Source organism: Grosmannia clavigera, assembly GCF_000143105.1.
Source record: "Grosmannia clavigera kw1407 unplaced genomic scaffold GCSC_146, whole genome shotgun sequence".
NCBI lineage: Eukaryota > Fungi > Ascomycota > Sordariomycetes > Ophiostomatales > Ophiostomataceae > Leptographium > Leptographium clavigerum.
The window spans coordinates 217747-235123 of NW_014040795.1; the positions used below are offsets into that span (position 1 = coordinate 217747).

At 50.4% G+C, this 17377-nt stretch overlaps 3 protein-coding genes across 3 annotated transcripts; 2 read left to right on the plus strand and 1 right to left on the minus strand.

Moving 5' to 3' along the window:
- Nucleotides 1-3820: 3820 nt before the first annotated feature.
- Nucleotides 3821-5335, plus strand: CMQ_5930 (alpha-mannosyltransferase; the record flags this gene model as incomplete). Its single annotated transcript, XM_014316576.1, has 3 exons — nt 3821-4145; nt 4328-4616; nt 4672-5335. The coding sequence occupies 3 exons, from the start codon at nt 3821-3823 to the stop codon at nt 5333-5335; spliced, it is 1278 nt and encodes a 425-aa protein (XP_014172051.1).
- A 2477-nt stretch (nt 5336-7812) lies between these two features.
- On the minus strand, nt 7813-8832 carry CMQ_5852 (beta-glucanase; the record flags this gene model as incomplete). The annotated part of the gene is made up of 1 exon (XM_014316498.1): nt 7813-8832. The coding sequence occupies one exon, from the start codon at nt 8830-8832 to the stop codon at nt 7813-7815; it is 1020 nt and encodes a 339-aa protein (XP_014171973.1).
- Nucleotides 8833-14091: 5259 nt separating this feature from the next.
- CMQ_5811 (L-amino acid oxidase) lies at nt 14092-16751 on the plus strand (the record flags this gene model as incomplete). The annotated part of the gene is made up of 6 exons (XM_014316457.1): nt 14092-14104; nt 14165-14441; nt 14551-15097; nt 15161-15341; nt 15931-16028; nt 16383-16751. 6 exons carry the CDS (start codon nt 14092-14094, stop codon nt 16749-16751), a joined length of 1485 nt encoding a protein of 494 aa, XP_014171932.1.
- Between the last annotated feature and the right edge of the window lie 626 nt (nt 16752-17377).

The following is a 17377-nucleotide window of genomic DNA, read 5'->3' on the forward strand; positions in this document are numbered from 1 at the left end:
TTTGCCCGTTGGCTCCCTCCCGGCGTTTTTCGACCTGTGACGACGTCTACGATACAGCAAGGACCACCGGACTGGAGACAATTGGGAAGGTGCGAGTGAACACATACTCCGTAGACTTCCCAGCCCACTTTCCCTGGTTCCATGGCCGTGCCGTTTCAAGTCTACGGAGTACATAGTAAGATACGTTGTCTTCGCTCCCCGTCCGTTTCACTCAGTTCCACTTCTGGCGTGTACGGATAACAACGCAGCAGACGGAGTTCTCTTACATCATATGTGATGAAGTGAGCCGGGACCATGCGTGGCAACCAATGGACAAGGGATGTTGAGGTCTCCATACGAAGGACGACACTTCATAACTAGAACAAGGATCAGGCGTGTTGCTTAAGATACGTCGTATCTTACATAGTAGTATGGACTCAGAGAGCTGATCTTCTGCGCGCGCATTACGGAGTACATAGTAGTGCAAGGAGAAGTGTCTCGTATTAAGAAACTCGTATCGGAGACCAAGTACAGCCACGATGGAGCCATCAATTCAGCCACAGCTGGCGTAATATATTCGTACTGGTTGCTGAAGAAAACGACCTGGCCGCTTAGTCACATACGCAGCATTTGGTGCTGGCCTTTGAGGCACCATGTCCAGAACCTTGCCGTATTCCGTATAGATCGAACTCGTGATACGGGGAATACATCTTAGCTGGACTGGCGACGTGCTGCTTTATACTGCTGCTAATGCTGTCGGTAACGTTGCCTACAAATCTCAAATTTCGCAGTTTTGCTGTTTGCATACGTTCTTAATACGAATAAGAACATATTTGCAATGATATATGTATCTTATCTTACGGAGCACCGCGAAATAAGATATTTTGTAAAGAGTCTGGCACTGTGCCTTACAAAACGTTGTATCTTACTCCGTAATACTCTGTATTCCGTATACAACGGTCGCCGGATAACAGTGAGGAGTTCGTTGGCGACGACTGCGCCATCTTAAAAGTATCTTATGTGAGAACGGCGTACGGTGTATTACATGTCGTCTCTTATCTTACCTTATCTTGACCTAAATAAGGGACACAAAATACTTGCAAAATAAGCACGTGACTTTACCAATAATCGGCACCGATCCACTTAGCTTCCAGCAATCATGCTTTGTACCCACTAAATCGCCAATGGTTCCGTAAGTAGTAAGGTTGGTTCTGGCGATGCAGCGCGCGAATTATGCAAGTTTGTGCCTAATATGGGAAGATACGTTAGAAAACGATGATTTGGTATGAGAAAAACTATGTAAAAAATAATTTTGGCGAAAGAGGGGAGCAAGACGGACTTTTATTCTTCTGGCTTCCGACCCTCAAGAGTTTAAATACGTGAGACTTGCTCGTATGTGGCCGCAGGTACTCCGTACGAAGTACTAAGTACATTGTATCTTATGTCGTAGTAAGATTCTTGAAATACTATGTAGGCGGTCCAGCAAAAGGGGCCAAGCAAAAGGGGTTGCCGCTGTCATCCCGCCGATACACATGTTTCTAACCGCATTTGCTCTTCATCCCTCAGGCCACGCATGGTAATTTGACCCCTGCAAATGGTGTCTATTAAGTAGCTATGTACTCCGTACTCCATATGTACTGTAGCTTTCCATGCTCGTATCTTACTATGTATTTCACGTACGCCTCAGTGTTTGTAACATACATTGTATGTAGGAACAGGATCCCTGCCTCCGAATCCTGTGAAGTATATGGGGTGTCTTGCTCGTATCTTGCTGATTTTTTACTTGCTGAGATCCTTATACGAATTGGAACGTGGCCATGCTTACCCGTATCGTATTGCTAATGCGTAGACAAGCCTTTTCGTAGGTCACGGTTTTTTACTTGCTATTATATATGCACTCGACAAAACTTCCACACGCCTGATACATTTTTATACGTCGTAGATGTCTTATCCAATTTCCCATTCTCCCTGTGGAGACAGCAATAGGCGTTTCCATTAATGTCGATATCGGGAGTCAGTAAGATACTCGTTAGAGAGAAATTTAAAATAAGATACATAGTACTATGTACGGAGTAAGATAGTTGGTATATGTGAGATAGTACGCGTATTTTGCCCTGCTGTATGGATGTTAGCAACGGCCGTTGTGCTGCACCGTGAATTGGCGAAATGATGATGCCGTCCCTCACACCTACGATGAACAATTGCGAAATCACTTCGCGATACATAGTACAATGTCAGCAACCAACAGCCTCTGCGGAAAGCATTGAAAATCACACAGCACTTATCTTCTACTGGCATTAGCCATTGATATCCTCGTAGCTTTAATCCAGTCTGAGCATCCCTCTCGTGCATCTCCCTAATTTTAGAGGCGCATCTCTCAGGGGCTTGAAGAAATCGTCTAATGCCACCGATTGACGCGACGCTAACTAGTGCCCCAAATCAGGGTGAGAAGTCAATAAGGTAGGGGATAGGGGTGATCAAGTCGTAATTCGCTTGCGAAATAAGTAAAAGCCAAGTGTTGCCAGCATTATCACAATGCTAATCGAGCCAACGAGAGCTCAGAATCTGCAAGGCAAGGCGGGCCGAAAAATTTGGCGGCCAATTGCCAGATAACGCTTTAAGGAAAGAACGACTTCACGACCCCTTTATGACGAGCTCGATTGTTCGCATGCCCCATAAAATCGAAGAAGAAGAATCAGCGACAAAAGAGAAAGAGAACACTAAAATCTGCTCTTTATTCTCCTCCTTTGGTCATCTTCACGGCGAGACATTCGTATCGGTGGCAGTAATTCATAACGCTCGACATCAGCACTCGTCAGACTACGACGCATTAGATGCGACCCGCCACATTGGATACCTATGCGTAACCCAAGAAGAACACAATTTGTGTTTTCCGAAAGGCGTGCGACCCAATTCTCTACCTCTTCGACTTTTTCTTTCTCTTTTTCTTTTTCTTGTTCGACAGCTCTCGGCTACCGGTGTTTTGCATTGCCTTGAGTTTCCCCCTTTAATCACTATTCGGCATATCTTCCAAGTGTCCTTAAAATTCCAGTTAGGCCAACCAAAACCCACACACCCTTTTTTAGTCACTCGTTCACCTGAGAAACCGCCACATCGCCCGATTGCTGCATCTGCACATTTGCGGCCACGTTCGTCCAAACACCCAACACCCGAAAAGGCGCCTGCAACGAACGGCGCGTGGCCCCGAACGGACTGGGCAATCAGCAAGGATAACCGAAGAAGAAAGGCTTCGAAAACCAAACCTGGTTGAGAAAAGAAGGGCGAAAAAACTGGAGACTACTATTTCGTGACGATTCTAGCGTTTGTTTTTCAAGATCTTGGTCTTTGTTTCTTCCATTTCTCCAGGAGACTCGTCCTGTTCTGCACACTTTTCTTTCATCCTCCTATTCTCATCACCCCCTCTATCCATATCACCCAATTCTTTGTCCGTGACCAGCTTGGCCCGTAGAGTGCCATCTGGTGGCGCGGATACAACTACCACAGCACTGGCTTCTACGCTCTCCACCGCGTCTTCTTCGTCCTTTAGCGACAGACCTTCGCGGTCGCATCGTCGCCGTTCTTCTAGCATTGGTCCGCCCCAATCATTACCGCTGAACGACTCTTCTGGCTCTCAGTTCCTGGGGGTGAGCGCCCGGCAGGGTCCCCTGTCACCAATACCTGGTATGCACCCGCAAACGCGCATTCGTCCCATGTCCAGATAACGAAAATAAACGGAGCAAATATTGCCTGACTCCCAACACCCCTTGCTGGCTTTTTGTTTTCAGCAGACTTTTGTTGACACATGTCTTTTATCTCCAATTTAGGCACCCCGAACATCGTCATGCCTCTCTCACGAAGCCCATCACCAAGTCCTGGCGGCGGGTGGTCGAGTCCCGGTCTGAACATCCACGGCAGTGGCCGGTCTAGTCCATCTCGAGGCTTCGGCGCGGACTCCAACGGGGCCGCATCTGGTGCTTGGGAGTCGACACGCTCTCGCAATGCTGGGACAAGCAAATACCCTTCTTTCTCAACGCAAAACCAGGGCTTTTTTACCCGACATATGCGCCAGTTATCGAGCAGCCTGCCTCGCTTCCACAACAACACCAGGCATGCCGACAAGGAAAAGCATGGCCACCACTTTGCGGAAGGGACGAATGCATCGTGGGGTGGGCGCTTCCGACTCCTATTTGCACGCATGGGAAGAAAACTAAAGATTCGCGTCTTAATGGCCTCTTTGCTATTAATATGCGCCTACGTATTTTTCCACACCCGTGAGCACCCCTTTATCACCTATTTTGCTACTGCTTCTACTGGGAAAAATCACTAAATACTGACCTTTGAGTAACAGCTCTTCTGTATTACTGGCGGAGAACATCATGGCTAGGAGGCGGCGAGAAATTTGTCATCATTTTGGCGGCAAACGTTGGAGGTGGCGTCATGGAATGGAAAGGTGCAAGAGAATGGGCGATCGAGAGGGATAGCACGCGAAACAAGAAGCGATACGCCGCACGTTGGGGCTACGATCTAGAAATCGTGGACATGAGCACGAAGAAGCGCTATGCGCACGAATGGCGCGAGAGCTGGGAGAAGGTCGATTTCATCCGACAAGCGTTGCGCAAATATCCCAATGCCGAATGGTGCGTCTCGTCTCTATTAGCTGAATTGGAGCTGTGCTAACAAACTACTCTGCAGGTTTTGGTGGCTGGATTTGAACACTTATGTCATGGAGCCGTCCTATTCGCTGCAGGACCACATATTCAACAACCTTCAGGACCACATTTACCGCGACATCAACGATTACAATCCACTGAACATCCCCCACCCGCTTAATGATCCATACCTGGACACGCTTTCTCGAAACGTGGCCGGTGATGGGAAGCCGGATTCGGTCAATCTCGTCTTATCGCAGGACTGCTCTGGCTTCAATCTCGGTTCTTTCTTTATTCGCAAGAGCGAGTGGACCGATCGGCTCCTGGATGTATGGTGGGATCCCGTGGCTTATGAGCAGAAGCATATGGACTGGGAGCACAAGGAGCAGGACGCTCTGGAGCAGCTCTATATCGCCCAGCCGTGGATTCGCCAGCACACTGGATTTTTGCCGCAGCGGATGATCAACAGTTTTCCCCAGGGCGCTTGCTCTGAGAACGGCAACAACACGCGTTATCACTATGACCAGAAGGACCGCGATTTTCTGGTCAACATGGCTGGTTGTGAGTGGGGCCGCGACTGCTGGGGCGAGATGTACAACTACCGCGAGTTGAGCTACTACCTCAACCGGTCGTGGTGGGAACGATTTAAGGAGGATTTCCTCTGCATCGTTTGGTTCAAGCTCACTGGTCGAAAAGTCAAGCTCTGATCGGAGAGAGACATCCTAAGACCTTTCTTTGACGACGCACGCTTGAGCTTAGCGCTCATACGACCCTGACGACGTTCTAGTATCAAACTCATACTCTGGGTATTCTATCCATCTTCTGATCTGAGAGTATATTTCATTTCACGAGGAAGTGGCGTTGCATTTGGAGGTCGCCTGTGCATCCCTTTATTGTCAGTTTTCGTTCAGAGGCATCTTCTGTGTATAACACGCCTTCGTTTCTTTACGACACGAGGTTGAGGATTCCTTATGGAAGCACCTCGGGCTGGGAGGGGTCAAGGTGTTGGCGTAGACTTGAAAAGTCAATGCAAGATACCATACCGGGTTTCTATTCATTTCCCCGTTTAACCTCCTGTTTTGTTTATTTTCAAACTGTTCCGACTCGTTTGGCTTTCGTCCTTCCCATTTTTGGGAAGGGAGAACGGGACTCCAGGTGGTAGAAGCAGCATGTGGGGTGCTGTTCTCGAACGATTCCATTTTTTCTCACTATTCCTTTCAAATGTTATATATATTTTTTTGACTCTTCCGTCTTTTTACTTTCTTCTGGTCTGGATGGTTTGTGTGCGGCCAGCCTGATTTGGGGTGTAAATGCACAAAGGAGTATGGGTAGGAACAATATACAATAGAGAAGACGAACATTCTGTGCTCTCATGGCACTCGAACAACGAGATGACAACGTTGCTGAACAGATTGATCGGCCGTATACAACGTAAAACATTATTTGGTGGGCGCCAGGACGACGGTTCAGAGCAGCCACTACACGATTCTAACCCGACATTTAGAACTTGTCCTTCATCCTTGTAATCATCCTTGTAATCATCCTTATTCTCGGGTTCATTGGCCCACCGCACAAGTCGCAATGATGCTTTCTGACCAGGCTGCAACATTCAAAGCCCTGCCTCCCACATCGTTGTTGGGCTCTGCCGTCCACAGTCAGGCAAGAGTACTCCGTAAGCAAGCGTCATATGCACGGCTATACTCCGTATACATCAAGTTGTCGAACATCGTAAGGGGAAAGGAGACACGCGTCCATCAGTGGGGGCGCATACGATTACATCAAAGATGGCCTGGCAAAAAAGGGGGCAAGAAACAAATAATCTGGGAGACCAAAAATGGGCAGGCAGATAAGATATTAGATATACTGTGCAGCGGGAGTATACGCGTAGTATTTTGAATTTTTAGAAGACATACGTATGTCGTTTCCTAAAACACACACAACACAACATGCGTTGCCCTGCTCCCAGTGGCATAATATCATTTGTTGCAGAAAAAGTATTGAAGTCCGCTGTTGTGTTTGATTTTCAGAGGCTGTGTAAATTCTTAGCCAGGTGTTGAATAGCTTAGTTCGTATTTTGTCCAGCTTAAGGTCGCTTGTGCTTCTGTGATATCACTGATCCTTATTTTCCTTTGATCATCTTCTACCGAGCAAGACATCACACGACGCTATCGGTCAAACAAACCTGCCTTGATTCCAATTCCTACTGCCACTTCACGAAGGCCGTTAAGTAACCTTTACCAGCTTTATCGGAAACTACATTAGTGGATATATACAGCATATATAAGCTTGAGGACTTGTTTCAAAATGGAAACAATTTCTCCTATTCTCCTCCGGATTTTGTAGGTCTGAAAGGTTATTTATCTGATAAAGAGTACAGATCAGGGCAGTCAAAAAATTTGCAGCCTTTAGCTGCGATTGTAAGGAAGCGGGTTATGCGACAAGCTGACTGGAAACCTACAACGAGGCAACATGGCACAAATAGACGTGACCACGATATGTCGCTACCCTGGCTTCGTTTCGAAGTGAGAATCACACCATTAGATAAGCATGTGGTCCATTTTAACCTAGCCACGCTGTCCAGCATCTCTTCGATCCTGGCGTACAGCATCGTTACAACTAACTCTTCAGCTTTGTCACTAGCGGCGTTTCGTTCACCTCGCTTACCTTGTTGTTCTTGCTTTTAAATACACCTCTTTTTGTCTTGTCTGTTCACACTTCAATGTTTGGGACATATCAACAGGTCTAGTGGCTTCAAGAAGAAAGCATTAAGCATCAAATTTAAACTGCATAAATCTGTACAAGAGAAGTGAAGGTTGACAGTGTCTATATGCAAGGGGAAGTTGCAGCGTATGTCACAAATTGCCGCCACGAACATTTTTTCTAAACGCCGGAGAAATGATGAAACCAGTGAGATTTGATAGAAACTATGCCGTGCAGCGGTAGTGTAATGGTGGAGGATGTGAAGTGAGGCATTAAAGAGGTGCGTTTTGGTGGAGTGGGCATTGGATTGGGTATTGGCATAGGCTGAGATTATATCAACGTAGGAAAATGGGGGTATTAGGTCATGAGGAAGAGAAAGAGACATGCGAATGAGAGACGTGGGGATCTGAGGGCAGGCGTTGCTTCATGAAGGGAATTTGTTGAGGAGCTCGAGGATATAGCAGGAGGAAAAGGAAGAGGGTTATTATGCCATAAAGGGAACTGGCTTCACTGGCGTCTGCAGCGCTGCCTCACGCTTGGAACTGGACGACTGCTGGTAGACCTTGATGCTGTTGATCAACCAGTAGGCTTCCGTGAAGGCTTCGGGGTTCTGCTGGACGTATGTGGTACAGGTGCTCGCCTTTGCCGAGCAGGTTGCATCCTCGCTCCACACGTTTCCGGCCCAGTCGCCACAGAGATCTGTGTTGATGACAATCTGGTGATCAGAGAAGAACGAGTCGATGTCGCAGCCAGAGAAGCGGGCGGTCGGAGTGCCAAATGTGGAGCTATCGGGGGAAGCGGAGCCGCTGGTAAGGGTCGATGCTATGGAGCTGGAGCGGGAAAAGAACCACACGGAAATGAAGTCGGACGTCCACTCCATGGCATACACACCGCCGCCATTGTCATTGAAGCCGGTACCGTAGTTGTTGGTGTCCGTGGTGGATTGTGCACAGCCATCATAGCCGTCATCGGAGCCACAATCGACAGTTTCAGTACCAGTGGTGAATTTGGTGGCGGATGATGAGCCTGTGTTGCTCATGGTGCAGCCCGAGGCTGTGTGCAGCGTGATCTCGTCGGTGGTCTGGCTGTTGACTCCCTCGATGATGTCGATCTCACCGCCGCTGGGCCAATTGGGGCCCAACGTCCACAAGGCGGGCCAGACGCCGCAGCCGACGGGCATGTGGACAATGTCGGCTACGAAGAGGCCCTTGGTGTAGGAGCTCTGGCTAGTTACCCGGGTAGACTCCCGACCGCTGGTGGGGTCAACGGTGGTGTGGTCAACGCCGAGGTAGACCATGTCGTTGACATAGCCGGCAAGGCCGCTGCCGCTGGCTTCGGAGGCTGTGGTATATGTGACGAAGCCATTGGTGGGGTCCGAGCTGGAAAAGAAGTCGAATGTGGAGAAGAAGTTGGTGGAGTCGAATGTGTCGACGAGAGAATAGGTTGTAGCCTGGGCTGAGGCAGCCAGCAGGGATAAGATCAGGGCGATAGATCTAGAATGCATGTTGTTGATGGCAGATATGACGTGCCGAAAAAGCGGTCTGTTTGAAATGGTACGAGAGAAAAAAGGTTCAAGTGGAGGGTGGAATTGGAGAGTTGCTGCTGTTATGTAGTCGCGTGCAGTTACCGTTGGAAAGGACGACTTCGCCCTTTGTTCGTGCACGAGGTCGCTGTTGTCGAGGTTGCTGTTCGGGTGGTGACTTGACTGTTCAGTGCCGTCCGTGAATGGACAAAGGCAGTAAAAGGGGTGTTGTCTTTATACAAGTGAGATAAAAGCTTATAAGGAACCAGTCCTACGCAAGCCAAGGTATGAAGCGAAAATCGAGAGGCAAGAAAAGCCATCAACGTTCCTGACGGTGTGACAAATCTCTCCTGTTCTTCGTTACTGAAACTGAGGATGAGCAAAGCTAGAACTGGCCCAGCCACAGTCAACGCCGGCTAGTAGGGGTGAGAAAGAAAGACCACTGTCCCAGAGTCCTGATAGCCTCGCCTTCCACAGGCACGAGAGGCTGGGGAAGGAAGAAAGTGAGAATTAAGCCCAAAGCGGACACAGCGGAGGCCGTAAGGAAGAGAGGAATGGCGACAAGTTAGGAAGCTTAGCACGGTAGGTGAGACGGAAGCATGCCAGAGGTGGGTTCTAGCGTATATGTGCAGCACAAAACGCTTTATATGAAAAGAGAGGAGAAATCCCGCCGGCCACTGGAATGGTGAAGGGTTCAAATAGTAGACGCAGAGTTTCTCCACCTCCACAGCGACCACGCTAGCAGAACATCTATTGCCATCGCTCGCTGAGGATGCTCGGTCTGTGAGACGTCGCCCGAGTAGAGAGGCCAGAGAGGAGCCGTGGAAGTGAATAGCCAGTTGAGGCCCAGGAGCCATAATGGAGGCCTTGCAAGGTTAAGGGCGGCTGGATGCCGGTGTCATAAGCGCCGAAGGTTTTTCTTAAAGAAGAAGCCAAATGTGGGACGACCTGTCCACGGAGGCGGTTGTGCACGCAGGCTGGCTTACGCTGCATTCCAGCCATAGCCTCTGATTGCGAGATCTGGATAATAGTCTGCGTTCCAAAGCTCACGGGAGACGAGGCAGAGTCCAGCCATTCTGCAACGCGAAGTGATATTCAGGCACACTGACTTATTTGGATGCATTCCAGTTGGAGAAAGTGGGGCTTCTTTAGAAACAGTTGGGAGGCGAACAATGACTGGGCATGGACGAGAGAGCAAGTTCTTTGTATTTGTTTCGTGAAGAAGCTGAATAGCAAGAAGATATTGATGTTCAGCAGGACAATAGGTTGAGACAGCGCAACAGTGGAAACAGGCGAGTACGAGGAAGGGGCGTTTGAATCGGGCGTACAAGGGAGCCAATCAATGGGACAAAGTGACAGCCGTCGTACCTGCCGCTGTAGGGAGGGAAGGAGGGGCAGGCGAACAGTGTCAGTGACCCACTGTGGGCCAGTGCACTGTCATATCTGGTTAGGAGGCGACCGTTTCTACTCTGTAAGGAGTACCTTTTTGTGCTATCGTTGGAATGCAGCACTGCCAAGCCCATCGTCAACCGTGGCACTGAAACTGCCGGCTGTGATCCGGGCTAGATCTGAGCTGCCCCAGCCCCCAATCAACGCATCTTGCGCTACACTAGATGCGGCCGCCAGGCGGTTGACAGGTGACGATGAAGGCAAGTGCTTGCGTGTCGCCTCTTGGGCGGGCGAGCACATGGCCATAACGGCGGCTGCATAGAGCAACTGGCGGGGACAGGTAGACGACGACGCCTTTTACGCGTCGGCCTATCTGGATTGCTCGAGACGAGGCGAGGCAGACGCCTGCGGAAACATATCGGATGGTGACGGACAGATCTCGCTTAGACTTGGCTAGTGACGAGTGACAGCTTGGGGAATAATCGTCCTAAGTCGGGTGGCAGGTTCCCAGAAATTCAACTAGAGGCCACACGAGCAACTGGTAGACCTGGGACAGCCACGAAACCCACGATGACTTGGGCCAATACATCAGAGACGCCTCGTAGTAGCACACAGTGATCTCAATATGTCCATGGCAGTACGGCCAAGACGTGCAACCGCTTGAGCCCGCAGCGAGACCAGGCTGGACTATCTGTCTTTATCATTCGTCGGCTGACCGCTGGCGATTCTTGCCCAGCAGGCTAGCCAGATCTTTGAGAGCAGACAGAAATATGAGGCCGATATCCAGAACAGCCGCTGTGTCAACCATCTAGACAGTGTTGTTTGTGCTGGCTGTAACTATGGCTGCTTCAGAGCTCTATCTGCAAGTATCACGCTCATATGCCGATGTCGATGACCACTTCTGGACTCCCCTAGACACAGCTTGCAGCCAGGACACCACGACACGGCAAAAACTGTGCCTCAAACTCAATATCTTGAATTCCCTCTCTTGTCCGTGATGCTGTGCCTTTTAAGGCTGAACTCCGCCTGACTCAGTCTCACTCTTTTTTTTTTTTTTTTTTTTTTTACCTCCTCTTTCTGCCAGGCGGGTTAGCCATGCAGTGTTCCTTTATTGCCTCAGGATGCAGAGACTTATATTACTTGCGCTTAGGTATACTTGACAAACACTATTCTACCTCTTTTCGACTCGAGGTACGCATGCTCTACCATTGATGTCTTTACGCATAAAACTGAATGGCGAAGGATCGCGAGCTTTGGTCGCAGCCCCGACACAAAGAATACGGTGTCTTTGGGTCGTCCTCGTCGATACTGTGGTAAATTTACGAACCCCCCTTCCCTTACCGACATAGCAAAGCAGGTATATCGTCATGTTTGTTTCTCGATTCGACAATGTCGCTTCTGGCTGTCCCGTCGATTTGACCGTCATCCAACAACGCCAGTTGCCGGTAGTTCAACGGCCTCCTCAGAATTTGTCTGTGCCCATCGAGCTGATATCCAGAATCAACGGCCTCCTTGAAACTTATGAAAGACTTTCGTTCAGCCTGGCCTGCGTGTCCATTTTTTCCCTTTGCCTCCCCCCAAAAGAGGAGATTCCTCGCAAACATGTACATAATTTTCTACTTTGCTTCGAACGGGCGCCTTCGAATCTGCTCTATTGCCACAGATGTGGCAGGCTTCATAAATGGAGCCAAGAGTGGCGCAATCAACTAAACTCCACACAATCACCCTTCGGTCAATCTGAAGGTCTTATTCCGGCGTGCACGCTGCGGGATACAGTTCAAACAGAATGGCGTGCAACACTGCCATATCACCTGGCCCATCTGGCCATTAACCGGCAATCAATGGGGCCCAGAATACGGTATTCCGTTGCAAAATCTGGACACGAAGCACATCCAAAAATCTCAGTCGCCAACGGGACTACGGATTTTGCAAAAACCTGCCACAAAATAATAAAAGGCCAGCTCTCTCAAAAGTCCACGTTGATGATAGCCTTTGGGGAGAAGGAAGATTTGAACCTTTGAAAACATTTCTCAAAGATGATCCCGTTTCGTTTTGCGCTCATAACAGCAGCTCCAAAAAATACCTTGATTTTATCTGGCCTTTTTCTAAAAAATAAACGCCATATATTACAGACGGCCGCACACTATTCCACCTCGCCAGGTTCAGCCTCACCAGAAAAATGAATCGTGCAGAAACTGCAGCACTGATCAGTTTCTGGACTTCGTTTTCCCCAAACTGGATGGATTTCAAGCTGCCAACATATCGTGCCATTTCAGTACAGAGTCCTTCCGACCTGGCTTAGAAGGCTATGAAAGGAGATAACTCAGGACGGTCCGAGTCTTCAAAGCTACTCGGATGGGGCTGTACGGTTAGCGTGGAAGGACTATGTGCACTATGAAGAAGCGTAAGGGGCATGGGCTCTTCTCTCAGCAGCCTTCGTGATTTGAGCGTATCGCTTTCCGATCTCGTCGGAAACTCCAAGCGGATATCGCAGGCGGTAGACGAGAAGGAGGCCGGCAGTCTTGTACATTCGGCCTTGTGCCAGCAGGGCAGAGGTCTCAACAGGAGTGTACTTGCAATCTGATGGAAAGTCTGGTTCTCAGGAGCGAATCTGGCGTTCGAAAGAAGAATAGGCGTCGTCGTCTCGTCCCTGCTTGTCAGTTGAGGTTGTCGGTATCGGCGCAGGGGCATGGACGCGGTAGCTAGCAGCGCATAGATCGTAAAGTAGTGGAAACTGCGACGTTGATATACCCAGGAACCGGTCAACCACTAGATGACCGGCAAGGTGTAGCCGTAGAACGGGAGTCTCACGACGAACGAGGCACTGGACTGTGTCAACGAATACGGGTGTCAAAGTGGTTGGGTCCCATTCAGTGGTCTTCAGCAACACCGGATACTATTCTCTGGCTGTTGGAAGCGCGCTGCGCACGATGATGTGCCTGCAAGGCTATGAGATCAGGACGTTGTAGACGAACAGGACCTGGCCAAGCATCAAGACGAGGGCGGCGTCTTCGACGCTCCCCAAGGTTTCTGGAGACCGGACAAGCTCTCGGAGACAGATTGCACCCATAGCCAGGTCGATGAAAGCGGAACTGTACCTGTTGAACTCTGGGCTTTGAGCACTGAGCATGTCGAAAACGCACTGGTAGGCATTGGCAAGGACGAGAGGCGAGTGGCCGAAAAGCCGCCGGACGGTGTGCTGGCTGGTAGTGCGACGACAGACTCCTGGCAATCAACCTGTGGCGATGTAGACGGAGAAATCCATCGTCTGTCGTGAGAATGTGCTGAAGCTGTTTGTAGGAGGTGCCACTGATCCCATACACCATCTTGAGATGCAGAGCCGGCGTTGGATCTAGCTGTGACCCACCGGTCCTGCCTTTGGAAGAATATCTATTGGCTGGTTGCTGACCTGATTCTATACTGTTGCAGGTAGAAAGGCTGAACAGTCCAGAGGCCCCGTGACCAAAAGTTTTGATCAGAGGGGGCTGGCCAATTCGCTTCCTGGTCCTTGGATGACAGGCTTTGCCTAAGCGAGAGCATCTCGAGCAGGCCTGTTGGCTGCAGTCCCATTGACACTTCTCCTTGCTCCGATAGCAGGCTGCACACGAACTTATGGATTGACAGGTCTTCATCTCTGTGCAAAAGCTGGCGTGGTTTGATGCCTCCGGAGTATCTGATTCCAGCCTTCTGATAATGTGATCCACTTAACCGGAGACTTTTTCCCATTTCGGGACTAGCATCAATCACAGCCACGGAGGATATAAGTCCTCGTTGGGGCCGTGTTCTCGAGTCAGCAGAGAAACTCATTGTGTTGTTTATATTGTATTCGGTTGACACCAATAACAGCCCATAATGAGATTTGCTAGTAGGTATATCAGTCCCATCGAAAGCGAAATATGACTTGCTCACAATGCTCTTCAAACAGGCCCCGATGAAGTGCGGACGATCGTCCGCGAGGATCTAGGCTTCTATCATTCTGTTCTCGTCGGTGGTATTTACGAGTTCGAGGATGCGACATATGGCTTCATCAGATCTTTGCTCTTTGTTTGGCCGCTGAGATACTGCATCGACAGACATGCTGCCTTGGCAGTCGTTGTCAAAGACAGGCACACGGAAAAAGCATTCTACAAGCGGGCGCCCACGATGGACCTGACCAGCCACATTCAGATTGTCCTAGGCGAGGACGAGGCCGTGGATAAATTGTCGAAGATTGAGCAGCACTACCTGTCTGCCCTCGAACTCCCATGGACTTATGCTTATCCGCCCTGGAGAGTGGTGGTATTGCCGTTGTCTGCGGGATGCTCTGGTCAGAGCCATTGTCTCATTACGTTTGTCTTCTCGCACGCTGCTCGAAGCGTTGCACAAGCCCGTCGAAGCCGAGCAGACAAAGTCCACGTTGCGCATCGCACCAGACCGGGAGCTGGACCTCCCGTTTGACACATCAGAACGATTTTCCATATCGTGGGGCTACCTCATAGCACCGCTTCTAGGCGCCATTCTTCCAAAATGGCTCGGTACACTGTGTAGTCTCAAGGCGGGTGTGGCCAGGAACGACGCGGGCACATGGACTGGTCCTCCGATGTCTATCGATCCCAGCGACCCTGCTGCCACCCGGATCCAGCTGCTCGAGATCGGCAGCGCGGATGTAGAGAAGGTACTCCGCGTTGCTCGAAAGTACGGCGCCAAGCTCGCGGCCGTCATGCACCAGCTGATCATCCAGGCTCTCGACAAGGTGGTGCCAGACTCAAGGTCACCAACTGGCTGTCGCACACGGCCGTTAATATGCGGCCTGAAATTGGGAGCTTCAGATGATGAGATGGGCCTCTTTGTCACCGGCTGCTTCCAGTCGCACCCACGCGTGAACGAGTCGTCACCGCTGTCTGAAGCCGACTAAGCTACCGCTCGCCTACTTACGGAAAAGTTGGCTCTGGGCGCAACCATCACGGAAAACCAGCCCATAGGGCTTCTGTGCCATGTGCCCAACATGCGGAAGTGGACGGCAGGATTGATCGGACAGCCGCGTGATGGCTCCTACGACGTCAGCAATTTGGGCGCGTTCTCGGACGTACAGAGCGGCTCCCAGAGACCATCAGTCCGGCGCTGTGCGTTGACGAAGATGGTATTCTCTCACTGCACTAGTCCTATCGCCGAGCCTTTGGTCTTGAGTGTGGTGAGCGTCAGGGGAGGAAGCTTGATATTCTCGGTTGGCTAGACGCCCGGTTCTTTGGGAGTACCCGAGGTATCTGAGCCTGAGTTTGTGAGAGAAGTTTGTGCGTCTATACGTGAGGGTTTTACCCACTGGAATAACGATCCGGACGAGAACAGGCAGCACAGCTTTATGTAATACGCATGGCCTTTCTTTGCACTATCTGTTGTCGAGCATAGCCAAGCCGGCACTTTCATGTTGAGCCACAATTCTCTGGAAAGCAAGATTTACCTATATTGGTTCTAGCATAATAATTAGATTTATTATACAGAGTAGTATTGTCAGGAAGTGTCTAGCATAGATCTCGCGAACTATGACGCACCCCGAATACTACGGCCAATATTCTGCGACGGCCCTGGCATCATTGGGCACAAAATCGGTGACCGGGTACAGCTACCTCGGCTGTTCCACCAACGGAGCAGTACTGATCTGAGTATCCTTAGACAGACATGTCTTTGAGATGATACTAGGACAACCAATGGCAGTATCTTGCGTCAAGTTGACGGCGCCAGATGACAGTGATGCAGACGACGAGGCTGGCGGGTCGCTGGAGACAGAGACAGCATACGTGGTCACCTTTCTGGTGCGTCGAGTGGAGCATGTCGGCACAAGTCGGAAGCAGCTACACATAACAACACACGCTTTCTCTGGGCACCCATAACTCAAAATCATCCCCCTGTCAAATATTGGAAACAACCCCCACTTATCTGCTTGGCTGGTGGCTGCTTAGCTGGTGGCGATGTGCAGGCTGCGCCCCAGGTTCTCGTGTGCCTTCATGGTGCCGATGCACTCGCCCGTGATGGCGTCCCAGATGCAGATCACGCGGCCGTTGCCGGCCGAGGCTACAAAGCACGCCAATAAGACGCCTACAGTTTCTTTTCTCTACTTTTCGAAAATTGGATCGCCGGATCCAGGCGGTCACTGATACGACACCAAGCTAGCCATCCGCTCGCTTGGCTACGGCTCTGCTACCAAGGTGGCCATCAAATTTAAGCGTGCCTGGTGGATCCACGATCTGGGTAAGTACAGCATCAAGTTTGGCGGGTTTAGCTACTCCGATATGAACATGCGCACGTGCGTGTACCCGTCCTACAACATCTGTGACGACAAAATTAAGACGGCCGTGCTACTCTGCTCCTACAGCTGGCAACAGGATGCACAGCGCCTGGCGGCGCTTGTCTCCAGCAGCAAGGACCACGCGGAAAAGGTCCACGCTGAGGCCGAGCTCAAGGAAGTGCTCATCCGCGAGCTCGTCTACCTGCACATAACGATGGTATGGACGACAAAGCGCTTTACCGGCTCATGAGCGACAACTACGTCGACCACCACGCCTACGACTGGGGCGCAGACCCGACGACGGCCGGTGCCTTTGCCCTCTTCCGGCCGCAGAAGTTTAGCACCCTGTGGGAGAAAATGATTCGCCGGACCGGAAACGTCGTCAATGTCGGTGAGGCCACGAGTCCCCACATGCCTGGGTTGTCGGCGCGCTCGAGAGTGTCGTTTACGGCGTATACCACTGGCTGGACCAGAAGAGCTGGGAAAACCCCTGGTTTTTGAAACCGATGGCGATCTTAGAGAAGGAGATACCCGGGAACCCGTTTGTGGGCTTGCCTCCTTACATGGATGCTAACATGGTAAAATGGAGCGCGTTGCTGAACATCCTGCTCAGAAAGCAGCATGAGGACGAGGAAAAGACAAAGATGGGAGGAACGCCCTGCGCAGTCGCAGACTTTTTGAGTACGACTTCTCTAGGTATAGGAGGAAGCTCTCCTGTCTAAGACTGTTGCTTGTAAAAACATGATATGCTTGACAGCGAGGCACTTGAATAGGCATCCGTTGGCGCGGAGTACTGTTCCACTGTTGATACCCGCGTGCACTATCACGTTATGTGATCTGTGTGCATAACAAAAACCACGGCTGGCAGCCTTGCTC